The 25,525-nt window shown below is 41.7% G+C and overlaps 1 protein-coding gene across 3 annotated transcripts in view; it reads left to right on the forward strand.

Moving 5' to 3' along the window:
- The window catches only part of pi4kaa (phosphatidylinositol 4-kinase, catalytic, alpha a), a 28,526-nt gene extending 3,001 nt beyond the window's left edge, over positions 1 to 25,525 (forward strand). For 2 of the 3 annotated variants that reach the window (XM_035184524.2, XM_035184525.2), the window contains exons 4-54: positions 274 to 362; positions 1,767 to 1,839; positions 1,938 to 2,194; positions 2,287 to 2,353; positions 2,458 to 2,606; positions 2,710 to 2,775; positions 2,862 to 2,958; positions 3,049 to 3,240; positions 3,338 to 3,438; positions 5,690 to 5,819; positions 5,896 to 6,025; positions 6,696 to 6,791; positions 6,884 to 7,067; positions 7,157 to 7,257; positions 7,428 to 7,596; positions 8,147 to 8,197; positions 8,387 to 8,495; positions 8,609 to 8,745; positions 8,831 to 8,964; positions 9,065 to 9,147; positions 9,220 to 9,290; positions 9,399 to 9,523; positions 10,477 to 10,558; positions 11,091 to 11,174; positions 11,267 to 11,356; positions 11,472 to 11,591; positions 12,391 to 12,483; positions 12,988 to 13,144; positions 13,270 to 13,397; positions 13,479 to 13,637; positions 13,727 to 13,878; positions 14,042 to 14,149; positions 14,483 to 14,703; positions 15,646 to 15,798; positions 16,730 to 16,809; positions 16,917 to 17,116; positions 17,945 to 18,032; positions 18,123 to 18,290; positions 18,418 to 18,471; positions 18,622 to 18,742; positions 19,418 to 19,547; positions 19,626 to 19,696; positions 20,428 to 20,500; positions 20,607 to 20,787; positions 20,877 to 20,981; positions 21,305 to 21,430; positions 22,082 to 22,202; positions 22,422 to 22,581; positions 22,707 to 22,796; positions 22,986 to 23,069; positions 23,213 to 25,525. In XM_035184524.2, the coding sequence (XP_035040415.2) occupies positions 274 to 362; positions 1,767 to 1,839; positions 1,938 to 2,194; positions 2,287 to 2,353; positions 2,458 to 2,606; positions 2,710 to 2,775; positions 2,862 to 2,958; positions 3,049 to 3,240; positions 3,338 to 3,438; positions 5,690 to 5,819; positions 5,896 to 6,025; positions 6,696 to 6,791; positions 6,884 to 7,067; positions 7,157 to 7,257; positions 7,428 to 7,596; positions 8,147 to 8,197; positions 8,387 to 8,495; positions 8,609 to 8,745; positions 8,831 to 8,964; positions 9,065 to 9,147; positions 9,220 to 9,290; positions 9,399 to 9,523; positions 10,477 to 10,558; positions 11,091 to 11,174; positions 11,267 to 11,356; positions 11,472 to 11,591; positions 12,391 to 12,483; positions 12,988 to 13,144; positions 13,270 to 13,397; positions 13,479 to 13,637; positions 13,727 to 13,878; positions 14,042 to 14,149; positions 14,483 to 14,703; positions 15,646 to 15,798; positions 16,730 to 16,809; positions 16,917 to 17,116; positions 17,945 to 18,032; positions 18,123 to 18,290; positions 18,418 to 18,471; positions 18,622 to 18,742; positions 19,418 to 19,547; positions 19,626 to 19,696; positions 20,428 to 20,500; positions 20,607 to 20,787; positions 20,877 to 20,981; positions 21,305 to 21,430; positions 22,082 to 22,202; positions 22,422 to 22,581; positions 22,707 to 22,796; positions 22,986 to 23,069; positions 23,213 to 23,264 (6,062 nt within the window). In that variant the 3' untranslated portion in view covers positions 23,265 to 25,525. The remainder of the gene's footprint in view (positions 1 to 273; positions 363 to 1,766; positions 1,840 to 1,937; positions 2,195 to 2,286; positions 2,354 to 2,457; positions 2,607 to 2,709; positions 2,776 to 2,861; positions 2,959 to 3,048; positions 3,241 to 3,337; positions 3,439 to 5,689; positions 5,820 to 5,895; positions 6,026 to 6,695; positions 6,792 to 6,883; positions 7,068 to 7,156; positions 7,258 to 7,427; positions 7,597 to 8,146; positions 8,198 to 8,386; positions 8,496 to 8,608; positions 8,746 to 8,830; positions 8,965 to 9,064; positions 9,148 to 9,219; positions 9,291 to 9,398; positions 9,524 to 10,476; positions 10,559 to 11,090; positions 11,175 to 11,266; positions 11,357 to 11,471; positions 11,592 to 12,390; positions 12,484 to 12,987; positions 13,145 to 13,269; positions 13,398 to 13,478; positions 13,638 to 13,726; positions 13,879 to 14,041; positions 14,150 to 14,482; positions 14,704 to 15,645; positions 15,799 to 16,729; positions 16,810 to 16,916; positions 17,117 to 17,944; positions 18,033 to 18,122; positions 18,291 to 18,417; positions 18,472 to 18,621; positions 18,743 to 19,417; positions 19,548 to 19,625; positions 19,697 to 20,427; positions 20,501 to 20,606; positions 20,788 to 20,876; positions 20,982 to 21,304; positions 21,431 to 22,081; positions 22,203 to 22,421; positions 22,582 to 22,706; positions 22,797 to 22,985; positions 23,070 to 23,212) is intronic. The other variant, XM_035184527.2, reaches the window with a different exon arrangement.

The raw sequence follows: 25,525 nt of genomic DNA on the forward strand, positions 1-25,525 counted from the left end.
GCGCCTGAGGCTCTTCAGGAGCAGAGTTGTCTGTGATGGATGAGGGAAAGATTTTAGTCTTTGTGACTTAGCAGAACCTTTACATGCACAAAAAGCTATAACACAAAAATGGAAAGGGAGAAACCTGAAGAAACCCTATGGGCATACATTAAATAAATCATATAGCATTCAATCATATAATTTTCATTGCGCTGTGTGAGTATTAATGTCATTATGTCTAAGTATAATTTATGGTACTTTTTAATAATATTAGGTCAACTTGCTCTCTTACAGAAGCCCTGCCTGTTGCAGAGAACTTCAGCTTTGGTCTTGTGACACTTCTCTCAGATGTCGCTCAGCGGGATGAGAGCTTACGAGGGCAGGTGTGTGTTTGTACTAATGTGTGATCAATTGAAATATCCGTCTTGGTTGAGATGAGCCGAGCCTGCACAGAATCGAGCACTAGGGATCACTGTACTTGGCATGCTACTTAAATGTCTGTCCCACTTGATCTGTGCATGCTATGACATGTTGAGATCAGTAACCTCAGAACTCTTTTCTTTGTTATTGAATTGTGATGGTTTTAATTTCCGTTGGACTTATCGGCCTGTAAATCTTTACTCTGTTGACAGAATAAATGCTGTGATGCTAGATAACTCTTAGATAAACAAGGTACAATCACAGAACCGTACCAGTGTTTACGCCCAGGCAGTCTAATTATGTCTGACATGTCACTCAAATATGTATTCTTACGTTTTCTCTCCTAGGTTATATGTGACTGTGGGACATTTAACTTTGATTTGATATTATGAATTTCTTGATTGTAGGATCTGAAAGTTTGAGTTGGAAAGGGTCGCTACATAAAACAATGAAAACACTATATACTGAGATGCACTTATTAACATGCATATTAGGAACATATTGACCCTTTATTTGTTGATATAAGCATTTGTTAACGTTCTACTCTGCATTATAATTATCTACAACTATGAGGCCAATAACTAACACTTTTCCCTTCTTTTTGATAGTAAGTTAAGAAGTTGTACATGGATTAAAACTTGAAGTGCTTTGTCCAGTATGGACCTTATAATGTACTAGAATCACATGAAGAGTCATTCGAAGTCTAACTGAGAATATGTTCCTCATTCTAAAGTGAGGTCTTGTTCGCAACTAGTTCACCAGTGGCTTGGCACTTAATAACCCAAGCAGCTTCCTACCGCCTCTTCAAACTTAATAAATCCTCTGTAGTAAAAACCTCTGCAAGTAACAAAGCAAAAAGATGAGGCCTACTGAGATGCACATTCGTTTTCCATTCAGTGGTAGAAGAACAAGTCAGCACAAGTAGAATTATCTTCTTTATAAATAGAGCAGATTTCCCTTCAGATGATAACCTTTCTCTTATCCTCTTGTTTTCTGTTCTTTACCTTATTAGGCTCATATTGAGCAAAGCACATAACTATTCTAATTCATACACATCAACTTCCTAACTTACTACCAATAAGCAGTAATTAGGTGTTTATTGTGGGAAGATTTACTTTATGGTTATACAACATTGATAATGACTTAAGAATTATCAATTTGCTCCTAATATGATGATAAACAACTAGTTAATGTTGAGTAAGTGTATAACCAAAGCAATCAAAAAAATAGGAAAGCTAAAGTCATGATTGTCAGAGATACAGTAGATCCTGGAAATACTTTTCCACGGAGGCACAGTTCATCTTAAAAGAGCCAAATATATAACATCTTGCTGATATGTGTGTGTGATGATTTAACATCTTTGTCAGATCCTGGAGACTGTCATGGACATCATGCAGTTGCTGCTTGACGTCTGCAAGTATCCAGAGGCTCACGATAAAGGTATTAACATAACAAACACTCATGCTTCCATATGTATATTACTCATCTGTTCTATGTATTGATGTTTTCTTGCTTGCTGTTACTCCTTTTCCTCTCAGAATACCTGTGCAGGTACACAGTGCCCACCCTGCTCGGCTTAGCCCGAGCATTTGGCCGATACAGCAACACTGACGAACCTTTACTGTCCAAGCTGTTCCCTCGGCCAGTTGCTCCTGTGCTGCCTACGGGCGATGAAATTGACGCTGCTCACCGCAGGTCCTTCAACGACTTCCGTTCCATCCTGCCAAGCTCTTTGCTCACGGCCTGCCAGGCAGACACTCTGAGACGTAAAGGCTCATCGAGTGCATCACAACAGGTATTAATAGTAAAGAAATATAAGAGGCAAGATGACGAACTTTATGACCTGTGTCCAGCCATTATTTACATTTTTCTCGATTTCTTTTTCAGGCCAGTCCAGAGAGAGCAGGCCTGACCCCCAGCTCACCTGCTGATCCCTCTGTGCAGTACTTTGAAGGTAAGTGCCTCAGCAGAAGCAGCTGAACCTGCAGACGCTCCCAGGAAACATTAATAGCTGGCATAAGGTCATGGCTTCAAAGAATTCTTTCCTTCCCTCCTCAGGCTCGTACCTCCCTGATGGCAGTGCAGTGGACCCTGATTACTACTTCTCCACCATCAGCTCCAGCTTCTCTGTCTCGCCTCTTTTCACTGGAAGCAGCTCTGGAGAATTTCAGGTCCCTCTGGATATGCTCAGACAGCTCCTTCACATGGTCAGAACTTACTGCAGTGGCAGAATAAATATATTAAAAGGAAAACTAGACCACACACAATGCATATGTGGTGAAAATTCGTTTACCTGTTTCTCTTCAATAGGTTGAACAAATTGTCTCGGAGTCGTTTTTAAAATCACTGGATGAAGCCTTGGCAGAACTTAAAGAGGTATTACATTTAATTCACAGCAGATGTTTGTTTGTTGTTTTTTATACTACTGGTTCATTGATAAATTTATGTCACTTCATTGGCAGTTGAATCCTGGTCTTCATCTCTACTACAAAACCTTCAGTGATCCTCTTTATGTAGCCACCTTTAAAATGCTGAGAGACACCCTGTACAATTTGAAAGGTAAAGAATCAACTTTTTTTTTTTTCAAAATCACACTTTTTTTTCAAAATCTGATGATAGAAATGATGATATATTTTCTGTGTTCACCAGATCTGCAGACAGACTATGTGAAGGAGGTCCATGATTTTGTGCTGGAGCAGTTCAGCAGCAGCCAGTCGGAGCTGCAGAGGATCCTGCATGATGTCGAGTACCTCCAAAGTGAATTGAGTCCACTCAAACTGCGCTGTCAGGCCAACGCTGCCTGTGTGGACCTCATGGTGTGGGCTGTTACTGAGGAGCAGGGTGAGACTGTGGCTCATTCACACAGGATGTTATGTGTCTGAGAAATTGCCTCTGCAAAGTTTCTCTTCTTAATCTCTGAATTCTCCTGGTTCACCAGGAGCTGAGATCCTTTGCACCAAACTATCAGAGAAGCTGCAGTCTAAGACATCCAGTAAGGTCATCATCGCTCACATGCCCCTCCTCATTTGCTGCTTACAGGTAACAGTTTAATGCTGGTCTTTGTTTTATCCCCCTCCTTTCTTTTCTTGCCATTTAACAATTTAAGAACCTCAAAAAAGGATGGTAAAGAAACATATGCACGAAACTCGAAACTGTTTGCACAGATAGATTATTTGTTCATATAGTATCTTGAATGATCCATTCACATGTGGACAGCACTAAGTGCAGGTGCGAGTGCATCCAAGGTGCATTGAGGATGCATTTGAGATGCGATCATTTAGAAAACATTCAGAGGTGGTCTGGGACAGATGTAGCCACATTCTTTTATCAATGTGATCGCAAATGTGTTCCCACACTTACTCACACTGATTCAGCTGACATCCACTGTGTAATGAAAGTACATACTCTGCTCATTTAGTTGGTTCTCAAATTCTGTAAGCTGACTTTGTTCACGACGTCTTCAATTCAAAAGGGCACATAGAGATATATGACGAGTACGCCTAACAATTTGGGTGATTTTAGTTTGCCTGGAACACATCACGGAATAGACAGTCTGTGTTTGGTTGATTTCTTCTTCTTTCCTGCAGACTACAGACACAGGAAGCTCATTACTTCCTCCCGTCGGTTAAAAAAAACGATGTGTTATGACTATAACTTCTGTTCCCTGTAGGAGAGGAACGAGGTATAACACATAATGAATGGGATATCACACCCTTGCGTGTGTCTTGACTGAAGACACTTCTATTTAAGGCAGCTGACATGTGATTTTGTATGTGAGGCCCCGCCCGCACATATAAACGTCCGTCAACTCCGTCCTTCTTCAGTTTGACAGCCGCCCTTAACCGAGCCCAGCAGGGCAGGCAAGTGTTGTACCTCGTTCCTCTCCTTCAGGGAACAGTCTCGAGTCTCCCTCCCGTCTGTTTATGTAAGAGACAACCATTGTGTTGTCTTACCTGATCAGAACATGGTCACCTGTCACAAGACAGGACAAGGTCTTGTGAGCTAGTAGCTCCAGCTGGTTGATGTGCAGTTGGCATTGAGCCGACGAACAGACACCTCCCACCGCCTCGCAATCGCATAGAGCGCCCCACCCTTTCAGGTAAGCATCTGTGGCCACCACTTTGCGAAGAAACACCCTCCTTATGGGGGAGCACTGGCACAGAAGGCTGGGTTCCCTCCATGGGAGAAGAGCTGACATGCAGGAAGGTGTCATCATCAGCCTCCTGTGAAGGTGACATGGTGTGCATAGCTGGTGAGATTGAGTCCAGCGCTGAAAGGCTCTTACGTGTAACAGACCTTAAGGGCCCCACAGCGATCATTGACACCATCATGCCGATAGTTGTAAAATCGTCTGGCAAAACAGTCAGTCCCAACGGAAATTGTGCGAGGCAGCGGTGAAATGCAGCCAAATTGCTCTGCCAGAGGTGCCCAGCTGGAAACGGAGCAAATTTCCAGCCCAAAGAACAAAAACTGCTGACTCTGAGTTGACAAGCCTTTCTGATGATTCACAGAAAAACCGAGACTTTGAATGTGCAACAGAAGTAGCGTTAACTGCTCCGCCGAGTGACGTGCCGTGTCTTCGAAATAAAACCTGAGAAACTGCTCCAGGTGTATCGCTACATGGAAGTAAGCGTCTGTGAGATTGATTGTTGCAAACCAATCCCCAGGCTAACCGCGTTCGACAGCTGCCTGAGTGGTAGCATCTTGAACTCATTAGTTCTGAGATATTTGTTCAACAATCGCAGGCCCAGAATAGGATGCAGTGCTTCATGCTGGTCCTTCTCATGCAGGGAGAAGCCGCACCCCTGAGGACAGGGGCGAACAGAAGACTTCTTTAGGCTTGTTTCTCATCCCAAACTCGTAGTCAGAATTGAAAACTCAAAATAAGCATTCCATGGGCAGCCACACTTTCCAGTTAAGGCACTGATGGCTAACACCAACAAGAGCAGTTAAGCTAACTTCGAGCTGGCAGTAGCCTGAAAATCGGAGCTAACTAGCAGTACGTGAAGCGCGTAAGAACTAAAGAACAACGCTTCAGTCAGGACACGCTGTACAACACATAGACATTATGTGTTGTAATGGGGAAAAAAAAGGGAAGGGGTCAGTACGAATGCACTGAGAGATGGTCACTGAAAGAAGTAATGTGCCATTATGTGTTGTACCGAGGGAAGTGACTGAAAGGGAACACTGCATGTAATCTTAGAAATGAGAAATGTTTTTATTTGCATATTGGATGGGGAAGTGAGATCACAAAGAGTCATGAATCTGTTTGTTTTGTGTTTATGTTCAGGGCTTGGGTCGTTTGTGTGAGCGCTTCCCTGTGGTGGCTCATTCTGTCACTATGTCACTGAGAGACTTTTTGGTGGTGCCCTCTCCTGTTTTGGTGAAGTTGTACAAGTACCACAGCCAGTACACGCCAGGTAACAGAACACCCAGGACACTAAGCGCCATCACTGAACTGCATTTTTTTTCTTACAAAATTATGATTTTCCAAAGGGGGTGGCGACATAAAGATCCACGTGACGAACGAACACTCCCAGTCAACCCTCAGCACCAACTCTAACAAGAAGAGCCAGCCCTCTATGTACGAGCAGCTACGGGACATCTCCATAGATAACATATGCAGGTGAACAAACCCACCTACACACTTCTACAGCATATGCACACACTCACAAACACACACTAGTGTCGAAATAGGTTACATCTGTACTCATACATTACATTTTTAGACAACACTAACAGTCTCCGCTCAGACGAATGTTTTAGCTCTTTTTTAGAAATAATCTCTGTCCATTCTAACACACATTTAAACATTTAACTCATATGACCATTCACGTACACTGAGCATGTGCTTGCCAGTGTGAACAGGGAGAAGATTCTTTACTCTGCAGTTTAGTAGCAGAAAATACCAAAAACCAGGAAAAGCAATGGTGGACAGTAATAGCAAGGATTTTCATTCTAGAACTAATGAAGGGACGGAACTGTTACTGAAAGTAAGTGTTAGCAATGCTTTGGTTGTCAAGTCGTTACTGATGAGACCCAATCAGGAAGGGAAGGCAGTTGATTGTGTCATTGTTTCCAAAGGTCTAAGATTCTGCCCATCCAGACTAAAACATTTAGCGAGTTTTAACTAAAATGGTGTCAGCAGAGTCTCCAGAAGTCTCTGTTTTTATGGATTGAAAACTCCTGAGTTTTGTGGACAGCAGGTGCAAACATAGCAGCGATGTGTTTTAAAACTAAAATGTAGTGGCGTGAATGTAGCCTTAGCCTTTTCTCTACAACATCTCCCTCTGTAGGTGCCTGAAAGCAGGACAGACAATGGACAAAATCCTCGTTGAAGCTTTCCTCGCCAGCCTGTCTAACCGTCTCTACATCTCTCAGGAAAATGACAAGTAAGTCAAGCATCCTGTTCTTCTGACTTCGATGACAATGAAAGGTCCTCATTTGACTGAAGTATTAACGCCCTCGCCCCTCTCTTCCCCAGGGATGCCCACTTGATCCCCGACCACACCATCAGGGCTTTGGGTCACATTTCCGTGGCCTTGCGGGACACCCCCAAGGTTATGCAGCCCATCCTTCAGATCCTACAGCAGAAGTTCTGTCAGCCCCCCTCCCAGCTTGATGTGCTCATCATAGACCAGCTTGGCTGCATGGTCATCACAGGCAATGTAAATATTGATATCTCTGTCAGTTGCAGCTGATTTAATCCCCTGTTTTAAAACACAAATAACATTTTTTCTCCTTCTTTTCTTCTTAGCAATACATCTACCAGGAGGTGTGGAATTTGTTCCAGCAGATCAGTGTCAAGGCCAGTTCCATGGTGTATTCTAACAAAGACTACAAGGACCATGGATACAGGTGACTACAACACTTACATTTCTTTAGAGTTGTTGAGAAAGTGCCACATAAAATGTAATAATATATTTAAAATAATATAATAACAACATGTTCCTGCTCATAGACCACAGATCCATTCACTGTTTGTCCTGAACATGTAGTAAATGAAATGTTCCCTCACGTCGATATAGACACTGTTCCCTGGCTGTGATAAATGCTCTGGGTAACATAGCAGCGAACGTTCAGGCTGAACAGATGGTCGACGAACTGCTGGTCAACCTGCTGGAGCTTTTTGTGCAACTGGGCCTAGAGGGGAAGAGGGCCAGCGAGAGAGCGTCAGACAAAGGTCCAGCTCTGAAGGTATGACATACACGCACACACACTAACGCACACACACTAAAGCACACTAACACACACACACACACACACACACACACACACACACACACACACACACACACACACACACACTAACGCACACTAACACACACACACACACACAGGTTTTCTGTATTTCAAGTACGAAATTTCATGTGCTCATTTAACTTCCTGCTCTCGTATCTAGATCTAATCAATTGTTTGATAACATATGAACATAATATGATCTTGATTTGACTTCTGAGAGATCACCTCTTCCTGTGATGAAGATGAGGGACAGTCTACTGAAGAATGTTGGGGAGATAGTTTTTTTTTGATAGTTTGGTTCTATCTATCATAATTTTTGTCTGACTTAACACAGATTTTATTCTACAAAATGCAGTTTGAGTAATCTTGCTGTAAATATGTGTGATAATGAGTGTAAAGTCATTTGACGTCTTTTCTACATTCAGAATTCTTTTTTTCCTCTGATAGTGTGAGTGTTCCATTCCAGTTTCTATTTAAATTGTGCTTGACTCCTTTGTCTCTCCAGGCATCGAGCAGTGCCGGAAATCTTGGTGTCCTGGTTCCAGTTATTGCAGTCGTAAGTGGTTTGGATATTTACAGCATTTTTATCTTGCATCACAGTGGCTTCTTTACCTTTATTCGCATTCAGATTTTGTCCGGTAATTTGTATCCGCCACTGTATGGACTTCTACCTTAATATTTGTCTGTCATGAAGATGGATCTTTTTTTACTCAGAGATCTATTATCTCTCTTCTTCTGGTGTTAGCTGACTAAGAGGTTGCCACCGATTATGGAAGCAAAGCCACGTCTGCAGAAGCTCTTCAGGGACTTCTGGCTCTACTCTGTTGTCATGGGATTTGCGGTGGAGGGTTCAGGTACAAAGAGCTTTCTCACTGATAATTGTGTTCATCTGTTCCAACAGCAATATTAAATTAACATGTGTGTTAGAAAATCCAAACACATCCTTTGCTCCTTTTGGAATCGTCAGGTCTGTGGCCAGAGGAGTGGTACGAAGGAGTTTGTGAGATTGCGACCAAATCCCCATTGCTCACGTTTCCCAGTGGAGAACCTTTACGCTCAGAGCTGCAGTACAACTCTGCACTGAAGAATGACACCGTCACCCCAGTATGAGAACACACTCACATGCATGTCCAAACACACTCGCAGTGCATCTTCTGACTCGAGTTTGTGGTCCACTGTTGAACTTTAGGCGGAGCTGAACGATTTGCGAAGTACCATCATCAACCTTCTGGATCCTCCTCCTGAGGTGGCTGCACTCATCAACAAATTGGACTTTGCCATGTCGACATATTTGCTGTCAGTTTACAGACTGGAGTACATGAGGTAAATGAGCATGATGTCTATTAGTATACATTACCTTTTGTGACTGTTCAGTGATTGTGAGTTTAACCTTTATGCTGTTGTGTTTCTCAACAATTGTCAGGATGCTGCATTCTCCGGACTCTGATCGTTTTCAGGTCATGTTTCGATACTTCGAAGACAGAGCAATACAGAAGGATAAATCTGGTAAGCAGAAGCCAAAAAGAAATGAAACTCATGTTGTTACTTGTTTATTAATATTAATTAAATCCCTTCCAGGCATGATGCAGTGTGTGATTGCTGTTAGTGACAAGGTTTTCGAGGTCTTCCTGCATATGATGGCTGATAAGGTAAGAGAGATGTTTTCACTTGTGTAAAACTCACATCCCATCAAGATCACATATCTGACCCTGTGTTTCATAACAATGTGTATCTTAATGAATGTGTCATATTCTCAGGCAAAGACCAAAGCCCATGAGGAGGAGCTCGAACGCCATGCTCAGTTTCTCTTGGTCAACTTTAACCACATCCACAAGAGGATCCGCAGAGTGGCTGACAAATATTTGTCCGGCCTGGCTGAAACGTGAGAGTGCACCGACGCTAGGTCTTGGCGATATGGCCTCATGCATATATCGCAATATTTTTAGGCTATATTGTGATACACGATATATCTCTCGATATTTTGAAATCACTGTACAAATGTTATATTCATAAAAGTCCACATGAAGTGGCTAAGCTATTGGACCTTAGCATTTCCGACAGTCCCTGAATGTACCTCGTTGGAAGATATCAGCGGACATTTAGGCTTAAAACCTTGTTTCGAGTCGAATATAAATGTCGGGACTTGCCTTCTGATCATTGAGCAGCTGTGGATCATAGAGGAAACTCTGTGTTTTCACTGTTTGTTTCCACTGTTCTTCAACAAACTCACTAATCGGCTTCTTCACGTGAACGAGCCTCGCATCACTGTGTAGCGGAGTGAGTGGGGGCAGAGCCCCGGGGCCTGTGTGAGTATGAGTGTGTATGTGTAAACAGTGTGAACACAGTGTCATTCACACATCATTTGTAAACTGATTAGTCCGGTTCAGTGTTCACAAAGAACATGAACAAACTGTCAATAACCGTCTCTGAACTCTTGTCAACTCGCTGGGACTCTTCACTTTCTTTCTTTCTCTCCACGCTCTCTTCCCTCCTCTCCTGATACAAAAATACGCATTCGCGCAGGAGAGTTTTCTGGATGGGCGGGGGAGTGAGCAGGTTACTGTAAGAGGGGCATGAGAAGAGACGAGCGAAACTCAAAGAGAATTTCATGCTGACTGCTTAAAGCATTCACGTGACAATTTATACTCAATGGTCTCGATATAGTCATTTTATACATCGCACGTGGAACAAGCCGCGATACATCGAGTATCTTCGATATATCGCCCTTAACTGACGCACATGCCTAGTTACTCAGAATAATACAGACTCTTTTATGAATAGTTTAAAATGCAGGTTCATACACAGTCGTGTCAACAGTGTTTTCTCCCTCCTCAGTTTCCCCCACTTGCTATGGAGTGGCCGAGTGCTGAAGACCATGTTGGACATCCTGCAGACACTTTCTCTCTCGCTCAGTGCAGTAAGTAATGCTTGCTGAGAGTATACTTAAACATTATTCTTTTCCCCTTTCTTTATATTTGTAATAATTTATGTGTATACAGTAGAGTCTGACAGATTTATTTACTGTGTAAAACCTTGCTGATATGAGCCTTTTACAGACATATTGGTTTCAGAGTTTTTTTCCCGATATGCAACGATGTGAAAACTTTTATTTTACAGAATGAAAAATGCAAAAGAAAATGTGCATTTGTGTTGATTTCTTTTTTTTATTTTCAATGTCGATATATTTGGTTGTATTTGTGTTTTCTTTTTACTCATAGCTATTTATAATAAAGTTTACGGTTAAACTGTATAATATCAAACCTCAGTTACGTTTCTTTGTAAGTTTTAATAACAATATCACTGACGTTGTTTCATGTATCAGTATTGACATTTTTTTTACTCCCTTATATCGGAATTGGAATCGGCCCCCAAAAATCCATAACTGTCTGGCTCTGTTAAACAGTTACATTATTACTTAATAGTTAGTAATTGTTTATGCTGCATTACAGGACATTCACAAAGATCAACCCTATTACGACATTCCAGACACGCCTTACAGAATCACCGTCCCAGATACGTATGAAGCCAGAGAGGTAATGCTATTTTAGACAGAATTAGTAATTACAGTGTCAATCACGTGTCTCTTTTGTCACACTTATATAACGTATGGTATGTTTACCTGCAGAGCATAGTGAAGGATTTCGCTGCTCGCTGTGGGGAGATCCTTAAAGAGGCTATGAAGTGGGCTCCATCTGTGACCAAATCCCATCTACAGGTATCGTTTACTTCGAAACAGTGTGTTTCTGTAAAATACAAAACACTTTCACAGATTCAAATAATTTTTAAAAAGTTAGTTTTTAACCTGCTGTACTTTACATGGTGTCTTTCAGGAGTATCTGAACAAATATCAGAACTGGGTGTCGGGTCTCTCCCAGCACACAGGCCTGGCCATGGCCACTGAGAGCATCCTGCACTTTGCCGGTTATAACCGACACAGCACAACTCTGGGGGTGGGTCATGATCCAGATTCTTTTTAATGTGCTAAAGCCTATTAATGCTTGCATTTGTTTGTAGTGGTAGAGCCTGATAATCAGACTGAAAAGTAATTTAGTTTGACTAAATGTCACTTCATTGTTGGAATGTATTTCTAATCGCTAATTTAAATCTGATATTGTTGGAGAATACTGGGCGAGATTTTAAGACTAGACCAACACGTATACTCTATTGCTACTGGAGTCTTCAATTGTTAACTGGAGATGGTCAAAGTTCAATCCAGTAGAATTTATTCTTTTACAAGTGATAAACCCGAGCTGGCCCCGAAGCCCAACTGAAGACTGAGCTTCAAACCTTCTGGTTATAAGCTCATCCCTGTCTCTGCTGTTGCCTGTTTAACCAATCAGGAGGTGGCTTTCCCCACCTCCTTTCTAGTTCACAACTTCTGATTCGTCCCGAATCTAATGGTGTCATATTTCCTTTAGTGAATTTTGGCATTAGATCACGGGTTTTTATTGGTTTAGTAAATCACTGGTTATCAGTCCAACTCTGACATCATTATACATCTTAGTCATCGGAGGCTTTTGATCTGAGCAAAGAATAAATGTATACAGAATTTTCTCCAACAATATGAGACTCAGAGTTGTGGTTACCAGGATAAGATCGTTGTTGTGGGTCAAGAAAAACACAGGCTCAAGAACAGAGATTAATTTTAGCCAGAATACATCAGCAAACATTTTATGTAATTGAGTTTTTACCAGGGTAGGTTTCAGACAATGTCACAAACTTCATTTAAATCTTCCCTTTTACCTCTAGACCACTCAGCTGACTGAGAGGCCAGCCTGTGTGAAGAAGGACTACTCGAACTTCATGGCCTCCCTCAACCTCAGGAACAGATACGCTGGAGAGGTAAAACCACTTAAACATACCAGTTGTTATGGCCAATGATGACTGGGTCTGGCAGCATCACATTACAGCTCCCTCACCTCTATGTGATCATCTATACTGGGCCCTGATACAGCCAAAGTCTTTCATCTGTTGTATGACCTCTGAGCTAGTATGAAACAGTGATTTGATCGTGGCTGATAATTGCTGACCAAGTCAATATTTCATGATATTGTTTTGTATGTTCGATAGAGTAAACATACAGTTAATACATAAACAGTGATGTGCCATATTGACATTTAAAATAAGTGATCATAGAGAAAGCTAGAAGCAACAAAATGGTACAGCCTTGTAGCCTTTTTATCATCTAACTGACCTGCAGATGTGTATTCTAGAACTGTGGCTGCTAAAGAACAGCTGTTTTGTCATCGGACAATTGTCTAGTGGACAAAACTTTTTGTCATAGTGTCGGATTCTCTGCTTGATATATAATAAATACATTTTTTTTATGCATTCTTCCTCTTGCAGGTATCAGGTATGATCCACTTCGCCCAGGCAGTTAAGGGAAAGTCCGATCTGAGCCGGCTGATGATCAAGCAGATGGGAGAGGCTCTGGACTCTGCGCAGCCTGAGGCCTTCACAGAGGCCATGTTCAAACTGGCTGCATTACTCATCAGCAGCAAAGGTCTGACTTTTTCCTCTGTGGTTGTCTTAACTGCTGTCACACATGAGATTGTAACATTCAGGTCTTTCTCTTAGATATCCTCTGAATTTACTATCTGTTTGCTTTTTTTAATGTTTGGTCCCTAGAGTGTGACCCTCTGCTCCTGCACCACCTCTGCTGGTCCCCTCTCAAGATGTTTACGGAGCATGGCATGGAAACAGCTATTGCTTGCTGGGAGTGGCTGCTGGCAGCACGTGTGGGAGTGGAAGTACCGGTTCGTAGCAGTGATTTATGTTTAGGTTTATTTTGCGTGTGTGTATTGGCATTGTAAACATACTATCGATCTCCTCTCCAGTTTATGCGAGAAATGGCGGGAGCGTGGCAGATGACAGTGGAGCTGAAGATGGGATTGTTTTCAGACGCGCAGGTGGAGGCTGATCCCCTGGCTGCATCAGAGGAGAGTCAGCCTGTCCCCTGCCCTCCAGACGTTACCCCTCACAACATATGGATCGAGGTCGGACAAAAGTCTTGCTGTTTTGGGTTATTTTTCGTCTTCGCCTTCTCCACTTTTACTTACTCTTTTATCTGCCTCTTCTCCTCTAGTTTCTAGTGCAGAGGTTTGAGATAGCTAAATATTCCAGCGCAGATCAAGTGGAGATATTCTGCAGTTTACTTCAGCGCTCACTGTCTCTCAACGTAGGCGGGGCTAAGAGCAGCCTCAACCGCCATGTAGCTGCTATTGGACCCCGTTTCAGGTATGCAAAGTTGTAAGAAATCATATATTCTCTTCTTGATTACAGTACTTAGACTCCTGGAAGCTCGGTGTCATTTAATGTCAGTTGAAACATGCTTTTGTTAAAAAAAAGTATGTGTGTTTATTGCGCTGTACTCATATTCCGCATATTCCTCATTATTCAGGCTGCTGACTCTGGGTCTGGCTATGCTTCACTCTGACGTTGTCACCAACTCAACCGTAAGGAATGTGCTCCGAGAGAAGATCTACTCCACAGCCTTTGATTACTTCAGGTACTTACACACTCAACGATTTTAAATTTACATGCATCATTCATTTGTCTACTACTTTTTTCAGTGAGACGGATACAATTCTAGTCTCTTCAAAAACAAAAAAAAGCCTGTGACTTATCTGTCGCGGGAGGTGATTTCTTCATATTCCATATTTTGTCCAAAACAACAGACCAAACCTAAAGAGCTTGAATTCACAATAGTAGGAAATAAAAGACCCTCACATTTAAAGAAACTGGAACCTTGCTTGATAGAGTATAAAATTATTGTTGTAGATTAGAAAAATATAATTTCAGATAAATGTCATAACTGTCGCTCCATTTTCTGTCTCTCCAGCGTGTCTCCTAAGTTTCCCACCCAAGGTGACAAGCGTCTCCGCGAGGATATCAGTATCATCATCCGTTTCTACGCCAGCATCTTGTCCGACAAGAAGTACCTGGCAGCGTGCCACTTGGTCCCACCCGGTGAGCTTGGCACTACCCCAGCCCCAAGTACGCTCTCTGCCGGGATATTTGGATCGCTTATCGTGTCCAGCACTTCTCCGATATCTCTATTAAGTAAGCCTAAAGCGGTGGAGTACGGACTGCACCGCAGCAGGGGCATGCTTTGACGCGTGTCAGATTTGACGCTTTTTATCCTCATTATGCTGCTGATAGATCCTGGTATCTATCTGATATACGAACCTAGATCTTCTTTGTTTTTTTCCCCCAACTCTCCTCTATTTTCTCACTCTTGCAATTTCTCATTCCTTTTCCTATTACAATCAATGTGTTAGTTTTTACCTTTTAATGTTAGGCAGCTCTGAGGAAAAAAGCCCAAATTTGTCAACTGCGTTAAAATGCATGATTATTCATCATGTCAGCCCACCCGTCTGCCCCTCTCCTAGACTGACCAATTTGGCCTCAAAAGAAGAAACTACAAGGTGAAAAAAATGTTTTCTTCCACCCCAGAAAATCCACTCCTCTTCATACCCGACGACCCCGAGAAAAGACACAGTCTCATTCTCGTACACATCGAACTGCTTCAGGTAGACGAGTGCTCTAATCACAGATCCTGGATCAGATTAATCAACTGCTTGTCCCCACATCACCCTCGTATTTACAAGATAAAATAATATCTGACCCAGTATCGGTGTTTCAAGGCAACTTCTACCTACCATGTAAATCCTCCGTTATTTCCCTGCTAATGCATGACCATCACAACAGCAGGGGACTAACTGATACAGCTCATCTCTTCAGATTCTCCATCATCATCGATCATATCATTATCTGCTCTTTCATAATATGGATTAAGGATGATTTGATGTGTGTTAGAATTGTGTATGATTTTACAAATGGATGAGAGAGAGAGAGAGAGAGAGAGAGAGAGAGAGAGAGAGAGAGAGAGAGAGAGAGAGAGAGAGAGAGAGAGAGAGAGAGAGAGAGAGAGAGAGAGAGAGAGAGAGAGAGAGTCTATGTGCTTGTGTCTTGTCCATACTGAACGTATTTGTGTGTAAACAGATAATCAGGATCCGTCCTTGAACAGTCTGTCGGTGATGAACGCCGCTGACCTCAGGAGCAGTGTGGACTCCAGCTCTCGCTCCCAGAGCAGCCAGGGATGGATCAACACCTACCCGTTGTCCAGTGGCATGTCCACCACATCCAAGAAATCAGGTACCACATAGATTCAGCACATTAACCATAGCAATCAGAGACAACAGGGCTTTGCCAGTGCAGAGTCAGCTGCTATAATAAATATTTGTATTGGGAAATATTACTCGACCCTGGATTTCTCATCACCTCTACAAAAGTCACAGTTTCTTTTTCTTTTTTAAAAAGAGTCTCACCACTCCAATCAGTGTCACTTCCAACTGCAGCAGCCAACCTATTCAGATGTAAAGCTCCATGAAACAATGAGCCTTAACTTAAGCTTAGATAAACTATGAAAAATATTATATTTAGACTCTTGACAGTGACTCTGTATTTATCCTGCAAAAGCGAGGTGTAATCATTTTAGAATATAAGACTAGATGGTGAAATTGACAGATCAGTGCTACTGGTAAATTACATAAGGGCTGTTGAGATAAAACTGCTATCTATAGTTGTCATGCTAGCTCTCTGAAAACATCTAAGCAGATTTGATTTAGTTTGATAAATCAAAACAAATTCTAAATCAAAACATTTAATGACTAAGCTCAGTAGTCACAATATCACAGTTGTGGTTGTGATCCTGGTTCATCAGCACCATCGGCTGGTGTGAAATGCACGCTGGTTACTTGTCTTCACTCAGTTTAGAACCCAGAATAACAGGCAGAGCAAGTCCTCTCTTGATAAACTTCCAAGAGAATGCAACTACAGAAAGCAATGCATATGTGGCTGAGGGCTAGAGCGGTCGTCATCCAACCAGAAGGTCGGTGGTTCGATCCCAGTCTTCCTCATCTGCATGCTGAAGTGTCCTTGGGCAAGGTGCTGAACCCTCGAATGGCCCTCTCGTAGAAAAACGTGTCACCATAGATGCATAGATTCACTGTATGAATGTGTGTGTGAATGGGTAAAAGTGCTATATAAATACAGACTATTTACCATTTAACTCTTCTCCACTTAGGCCAGTCCAAGAAGAGTAACAGAGGGACACAGCTTCACAAATACTACATGAAGCGCAGGACTCTGCTGCTGGCCTTACTGGTGAGTGCAAATGATCATTTTCTTGTTTGGACTCCACATATCATCATCACCCATTCTTCACACTCTGTTCCCTCCACCTCTCCGTCTGTGTCGCCCTGTCTTTCCAGGCCAGTGAGATCGAGCGGTTGACCACATGGTACAACCCGCTCTCCACTCAAGAACTGGCGATTGCCACAGAGCAGTCAGTGGAGACCAGCATCGCCAACTGGAGGTCCAAATACATCAGTCTCACTGAGAAACAGTGGAAGGACAACGTCAACCTGGCCTGGAATATCGCACCTTACCTGGCTATGCAGTTACCAACAAGGTTAACACTCTCTCAGTTTCTATGTTACCTTTCCCAAAAAGAGACTGGAATTAGCGATGTGAGAGGCATAGACATGGGGGATATTGTGTCCAATATGTCTGTCTATCTGTATCCATTATTTTACGGAGCTTAATTCAAAAACCAAGTTTTTCATGAAACTACACGATTATGTTAATCAGGGTTATAGAATAAAAAAGTGATTTTGACTTATTGAAATTGCGAGTAGGTTTTGTTTAACTGTGACAGCAACAAGTGATTTTTAATTTAACAGTATTATTTGATCTTTTGCCTTTTATTTGATGACGGAGAGAGATGGGAATCTTAGTGAGAGAAGAGTAAGTGAGTGAGTTGAGTGGCCTACAGTAAATTGTCCGGCCAGCATCTTTGTATTCAACACTGGATGCATTGAGTTTCAAGAGGCTGAAGTAAAAGATATTTAAAAAAGGAACCTATACCCTGTGATCTGTTAAACAGTCACTGGCCTTTATGCGTCTTTCCAACCATTTTCCAGCAGTGGGAAAGCAGTGCTTCACTGATCCACAGGAGGCAGCAATGCACCAAAAGATCTACAACAATGTGCCGACAAAGGCAGAGAACAAGAAAACTGAGCTACTGCAGAAAAATTATTAGAAAACAATAAAACACAGCTTCTATATTTTGTTGTTTAAGTAAATTACACAGGGCAGATTGAATATATACTGTCTAGTGAGTTATTTCAAAATATACTTTAGGTGCACAAATAATCTCCACAGAGAAAAAAGTTTCTCCTTCACATCTCACACTGTAAATTATTTACTAAGCTTGTTTTTAATGGCTTGATTTTGCCAGGTTTAAGAATGACGCCATTGTTGCTGAAGTGACCAGGCTGGTGAGACTTGACCCTGGAGCTGTCAGTGATGTACCTGAGGCTGTCAAGGTGAGAGCACTCGGTCTTGTGAGGCTCTAAATGCCTCCAAATGCTGTAAATGTGTGAATAAATATGGTTTTATTGTGTGTATTTGACCAGTTCCTGGTGACGTGGCACACCATTGATGCTGACTCTCCTGAGCTGAGCCATATCCTATGTTGGGCCCCAGCGGACCCGCCCACGGGCCTGTCCTACTTCAGCAGCATGTACCCTCCTCATCCTCTAACTGCTCAGTATGGGGTTAAGGTGCTGCGCTCCTTTCCTCCAGTAAGTCACACGGCCACCCACTCTTGCATCTTGGCATCAGTTTAGAGGGATTAATTTTTTTCCTGTGTGCTGGAGCAACAGCAGCATTGCCAGCTTGATGTTTCATACATTTGTTGTCTCCTTTTAGGATGCCATCTTGTTCTACATTCCTCAAATTGTACAGGCTCTCCGTTATGATAAGGTAAACATACTTACCACAAAGGTGAAAGAATTGTGCCAAGTGTGATTTGAGATAAGCTGCAAGATTGACAGTATTCTTCCCTTTTCGCGTTACTGCTTAAGTAAACTAGATATTGATAAGCAATTGTAAATCACCTCTGCTTCTGCTCAGATGGGTTACGTGAGGGAGTACATCCTGTGGGCGGCACAGACATCTCAGCTTCTTGCCCACCAGTTCATCTGGAACATGAAGACCAACATTTTCTTGGATGAAGAGGCACACCACAAAGATCGTGAGTAGATACCTGAGATTGGATGGAGCTCCTCAGGCTTCAATAGTTAGTGAGACTAGCTGTGGTAGACAACCTGGTTTCAGGATGCAACTGTGGTTGAATACTGGGAATAAAGATCCTAGTGTTTCCTGGGAATGCTCTCCACAATCTACCAGCCAAAATTAGACAAAAAAGTACTTGTACTAAAAACATGTGATAGAGTTTTTTTTACTTTTTCAGCAGTAGTGGTTTCCTCCAGTTGCCAAAATGTTAAACTGCAGAGCAAATGTATTGTAAAATACTTTTGATCCACAACCTATAATGAAAACTCTGCAGATGGTTTCAACGTGCAGGTTTGTGTCCCTAACTCTGAATAGAGAATGATTTTCAACAGCGTAAGCAGTGAGTGACCCTGCAATGGTTTCTTCCTTTTTAACCAAAGCAGTAAGGATCTCAGCTCAGCATATCATAAAGATCATTATACACAACTCGCAGAAATCGATTGAGGTCGTTTTCTGCACGAGTTATTCATTCATTCAGATATGGCTTATTATCAATCGTCTTCCTCCCAGCAGTGTATTTCTGGCTGTTTTTATTATTCATGTGTAGTTAGATTGTTCTGCCTCATTAGAACTTAATGAAATCATATTAGGGTGATGTTATCACACTGACTTGCTCATTAACGTGTCTGTGTAGCCGACATCGGGGAGCTGTTGGAGCAGATGGTGGAGGAGATCACAGGTTCTCTGTCGGGTCCGGCCAAAGACTTCTACCAGAGAGAGTTTGACTTCTTCAACAAGTTCACCAACGTGTCCGCTATTATCAAGTCAGTACATTCTGTGCCATCTCTCTGAGGGAGACGTTTTACTGGAATGTTAACCCTGATGAATTTGTATTTTTTCAGGCCGGTTCCAAAGGGAGAGGAGAGAAAGCGAGCCTGTCTCAAAGCACTGTCAGCTATCAAAGTCCAAGCAGGTAAAATGCTGGTCCATTGTACGTCTGGATAGATGATTTAAAACAAATATGAGCTCTTTTTACATAATACAACATTCAAAAATACAATATAAAAAAATACGTAATATTTTATTACAAGCCACAGAAAAGCCTTTAGTCGACTTCCACTGTATGTGAACAAAAAAGACAATTCTCTCTGTTATCCCTGAACTAATACCTCAAATCCTCTCATTAGACGATGCATACAATTTTTGATTAATTTTAGTTTTGCAAAATTTTGCTAGTTTTGCTTTGGACATTATTCACCCTGGCTATTTTCCAGTTAAAGCTGTTACTGAGAGGCCACACTCTGCTTTAGCAAGCCTTGGTGGTGTGATACATTTATCCCCAAATAGAACAACTTGTGGAGGTTCTGATAGAGTACCTGCACTGCTCTTTAGCTTTAATATCTTTTCAGTAATATTCTTCATCAGTTGGATTAATCTGTTCTTCAGTTTCTCAAATTAAAGATTTACAGTGAATAAATGTATCGAGATCATATATAACTCGTTTTCCTACTACTTATCTGATATAAAATAGTTTTTCCCTGTATATGTTGAAGTTATTCCACATGGAAAGGATATTTTGACATTCTCAAAACTTCTGTCTGCCTTGCTCTATTCACCTGTTATTGAAGTTTGAATGTGTAAATATTTGCTGCTATGAAACAAAAAATACAGCAGAATGTCTGCTTCTATCTGTGTTTTTTCTAGGCTGTTACCTTCCCAGTAACCCTGAAGCTATAGTGCTGGACATTGACTACAAATCTGGAACACCCATGCAGAGGTAATAACAGATTTGAAGTCATGTGATTTTGCTAATAACTGTGGGTCAGTATCAATTCATGCCCAGTATCCTCTGTCTCATGTGAGTGTGTTTTCCATCATCACAGCGCTGCCAAGGCGCCCTACCTGGCCAAGTTCAAGGTAAAACGGTGCGGGGTGACTGAACTGGAGAAGGAGGGTCTCCGCTGCCCCTCAGACTCCGTGGAAGACGGAGAGGACAATCCAGATGGGGCACGCAGGGTTTGCTGGCAAGCTGCCATCTTTAAAGTGGGAGATGACTGCAGACAGGTACCACACTTTTTCTTTTATGCCTTTTGTCAAGGGAGGAAACTCTTGATTTCTCCTGTGACTCTGCTGTGTTTCTCTCCTCTCTTTAGGATATGCTCGCTCTGCAGATCATTGGGCTTTTTAAGAATATCTTCCAGCTGGTGGGCCTAGATCTGTTTGTCTTTCCATACAGAGTAGTGGCTACTGCACCAGGGGTAGGACTTCATATGCCATTACTCTATAACTCTTTTCTCCCCTTGCATTATCTTATTCCAGTTCTAATGATAAGATACTGTATAGGAACATGGGAACAAAATGCCAAGAACTACATCTGCAACACAGACGTCAATTTAAAGGGTTTTCAATAAATGGTATAAACTGAGATCATGTTTAGAACTTGTCTGATCGCTCCTGCCGTTTTGTCAGTTTACTCCCTGTTGTTACATCTCCATTTCTCAACAAGTCCGCTGGTTAGTGCTTAATGACTGAAAAAGACAATTAGGATGTTAAGTTTTAATTTAGTTTATCTTTTCCTCAGTGTGGCGTGATTGAGTGCATCCCAGACTGTAAGTCTCGTGACCAACTTGGCCGACAGACGGACTTTGGGATGTACGATTACTTCCGCAACCAGTATGGCGATGAATCCACCCTCGCCTTCCAGAAGGTTTGGAGCTTTTAACCATTATTCACCCTTTGTAACTGTTTTTCAAATTTAAAGTTCGGGCCGGCATTAATAAAATGTGTTTTCAGAGATTAGTTCAGAGTTGACAGAGGAAAGTTTTTCTTATAAAAGTGTCGGTTTTGATAAACAGAATTTAAAAAGAGGACCAGAAGGCGTGAGCGGATTCAATAACAGATCTGTTGAACATTGTCGACCTTGATGTGACACGTCCTTCCTCAAACAAAACCAGGCTACTGAGTTACTACGTGTTGTTATCACTGCTGGCACCACAAGACCTCCTGACTCATACTGTGCATTTACATGATTCTAAATGTGAGTTTAGAGCGTTGAAACAACACTTTGTTACCTTCCACTAATATTTGCATAGTAACACAGAGCTAGGTTAGGTGCTTGTGAGAGAAAGACAAACAGTTTTAAAGTGACAAAAGTGTAACATTTGACTAGTTCACATGAAAAGCTTATATTTTAGAGCTGATAGTAAAATTATGTTCATTAGTTTATAAGTAATGATGTCAGCAACTTGTGTACCAAACGTTTTTACCTAGACTTTCTGGGTTGTTATTCTGACTTGAGGTGGCGTCCATGTGAATTTTATGAATGTCAGTCAGCTGTGTCCTCCCCCTCTTTCTACAGGCTCGCTATAACTTTATTCGCAGTATGGCCGCCTACAGTCTTCTGCTGTTCCTGCTGCAAATCAAAGACAGACACAACGGCAACATCATGCTGGACAGCAAGGGCCACCTCATCCACATAGGTACAGTATGATATGTACAGTATTTACAGCTATACAGTATAAAGAATGCAAAGTTTGTCTGTGGTTTACGCTGGTCCCATCATATTTCTACGTCTTTTAGAATTTAGCGGACTTTCTGTAGTGAATATGAAACTCGTATTCATTCACTGGAGACATTTATCCGCCCTTGCTCACAGTGTGGAAGAGATTTTCACTCAGTGTTTACCTTGTTTGCTCCAGACTTTGGCTTCATGTTCGAGAGCTCACCGGGTGGGAACCTGGGCTGGGAGCCAGACATCAAGCTGACAGATGAGATGGTGATGATCATGGGAGGAAAGATGGAGGCCACTCCGTTCAAATGGTTCATGGAGATGTGTGTAAGAGGATATTTGGCCGTACGGTAAGTAACCGCAAACCTAAAGGTCCTGAGCCATGGTCTTTGTTGGTAGTGTAGAGTTTGAAGTCCATGTATAGTCCTTTATGTTGGAGTTGAACTGTTTGCTCTGTGTACATTTGAACAAACAGACCCTACATGGATGCAGTGGTTTCTTTAGTGACCCTCATGCTGGACACTGGACTACCATGCTTCAGAGGACAAACCATTAAGCTCCTCAAGTAAGTTCAAAAAGAGGTTGTGTGTTTTTCTGTCTTCGGACAAATCTCTAAACCCATCAATTGGGACTGCTTGTCCAATTGAAGACAAATGTTGTGAATCTGCTTGCTGCCCCCATGTGGCCAGAAAATAGATGTATGCATCTTTAAATATTAAATGTGTGCGTATCCTTTTAAATTTTTTTCAATCAGAGGACGGTTTAATCCACAAATGAGTGAGAAAGAAGCAGCAGCGTTCATCATCAAAATCATCCAAAGCTGTTTCCTCAGTAGCAGGTGAGAAAAAGACTCAGTCCCACTTCTCTGCAGCTGATTTGTTAATCGCACATTAACACTGTGCAAAACGTCAACACAGTTGTGAGCTATAACACAGACATGAGCTTCTGACTCATAGACTTTCATGAACTTGTTTTCCACAGGAGCAAAACGTACGACATGCTGCAGTATTACCAGAACCAAATTCCTTACTGAGGACCTTCAACCGGACCTCCACTGTACGTCCAACACAAACGTCCCTACACAAGCAATGCAAACCGAGGTCATGTGCATACCACTCTGCTCTGTTCTAAATGGGAGCAGAGACAATAACGTGACACTTTGGTCCGTGTTCTTCGATTTTATTGTAATTTGTCTGATTCTGTAATGTACATCCGGGTTTTAAAACGGTTCTTTATTTAACTTGAGAATAAAGAGCAATGTACAACTTTAACCAAAAGAGGTATTTGAATCACCCTTTAAGTATTTTCTTCCGGATGCTGTCATTCGTTACTTGTCAAACATGAACTGAACTACCACGCAGGAGGAAGATGGCCATATCAGGAGCCATGTTTATAGTCTATAGTCTATACAGCTGTCACATTCATTGTTATATCATTTTGTTGTTACTATGCTGTTATCCACTTTTATGCACTTTGATTAGAGGTGATTAGAGCATTTACTGTAGAAGATCACTGCTGTTTCCTCCGTGATTTACTTGGAGCTTGTATAATCAAATGGTAAGAACATATTATTCAACGATTTAAAAAACTTTTAACTGTGTTGCTTTGATGCTTTCCCTCGAAAGTCATTTCACACCTCCTCATTTCAGCTTTTAGGTGGAATCTATTCTACAGAGGCATCGTGACACTCCAGGAACTCGGCAACCCAGAACTTTAACTTTTAAGAACCAGTAGGATTTTGATGTTAACAGGTTCTGCCTTGTGTTTCCACTGTGTTTTCAAACTGGAACATTTTAGATACAGCACTGAGAAGGAGACTCCAGGAAAAGCCCTGTGGTGTGTTTGTACTGTTGGGTAGGTGGGTGTACATGTGGGACAGACAACAATGGAACAGGTTATGTTATGCTAATGTCCCTGTAGCATGCAGCAGAGATGAGAGGGTACCTAAATCTTAAATAGTTTGTATTATCTTATATAAAGAGCACTTAGCGCCTAGGTTTTGTTCTGTGTGAAGGCTTCTTAGAAACTGTTTGAACTACTATAAACTTCTTTTTTTCAATCAATCAATCAATCAAATTTTATTTGTATAGCCCATATTCACAAATCACAATTTGTCTCATAGGGCTTTTTAAATCTTTTATTTCATCTTTGAATTAATGTTTTACCCCAGATGTTCAGGATCGCATTGTCATTGTTACACTGGTTCCCTCTCACCACAGCCCCCTGTGCTCTTTTAATGTAGGGCTGTTCTTTCTGAATCGCCATCACAATTTGTGGAGCTCCCCTTTAAATAATTGCCATTTTGCAAAAACAGAAAGAAAAAAAGAATTTGCATTCCCTCCCTATTGACTTCCAGGGTTGAGGGGACAGTGGAAATATAAGCAGAAGCTGTAACAATGGCTGCAAGTAAAGTTCCGGGTCGTTAAGTTCCTGCAGTAGAAAAGGCCAGATGGAAGGATTTGATAAAGAAGCACAAAGGGTAGACAGGGGCTCTACACCACAGCCTGCATGCCTCCGATACAGAGTGGGATTTACAGTATTTAGTCCTGTGTCAGAATACATGTGTCGTATGTGTCTGCACACCCTTTACAGTATGTGTAACCCTGGGAACATTCCTCTGTGAGCGTGAGACTTTGATCAAACCTCTTGGGTTCAGGTTTTTGTTGAATGATCTTGCTGTTACTGATGCAGTTGATGAATATACCTAAAAGCCATTTCTCCTACCCTTGGTAGAAACTATAGTAATACTTGACAAAAGATAACTTTATGCAATATAATCGTGTATATTGATGCTGTATTTGTGTTTTATGTTCATCAAATGAAATTGCTGTAATTGCACCATCCTGATCATTGTGTATAAAGTGTTTTATGTTGCAGCTATAACTGACTGTCATGGTGAACCCAACATATTTGAATATACTAACGTGCATTGTTTTAATGACTCGTATACACAGACCTTTTGTTATTGTTCTGACCAATTATTGACAAAGCCATTTTATTAATGGGGTTGATTTTACTGTTGCTGTTGTTTTAAATGTTTTCGTCATCCCTACATGTCCACTGTTACACAGACTAAGAGTGTGTGTGTGTGTGTGTGTTTGGGTGTGTGCGTCCATGTGTGTGTGTGTGTGTGTGCTCAGTTTGTGGCAACATCATTGCCAGTACAGAAGAATTTCACAGCTTTTATTCTGTGAAAATTCATGATATCCAGATTAAATGTATAAACATTTCATCAGTTAAAGGCAACTTGTGTGTTTTCTTTCTTAATAAAACAACAGGACCTAATTAAGCAGA

This window comes from Hippoglossus stenolepis, chromosome 18 (genome assembly GCF_022539355.2).
Source record: "Hippoglossus stenolepis isolate QCI-W04-F060 chromosome 18, HSTE1.2, whole genome shotgun sequence".
Classification (NCBI taxonomy): domain Eukaryota; kingdom Metazoa; phylum Chordata; class Actinopteri; order Pleuronectiformes; family Pleuronectidae; genus Hippoglossus; species Hippoglossus stenolepis.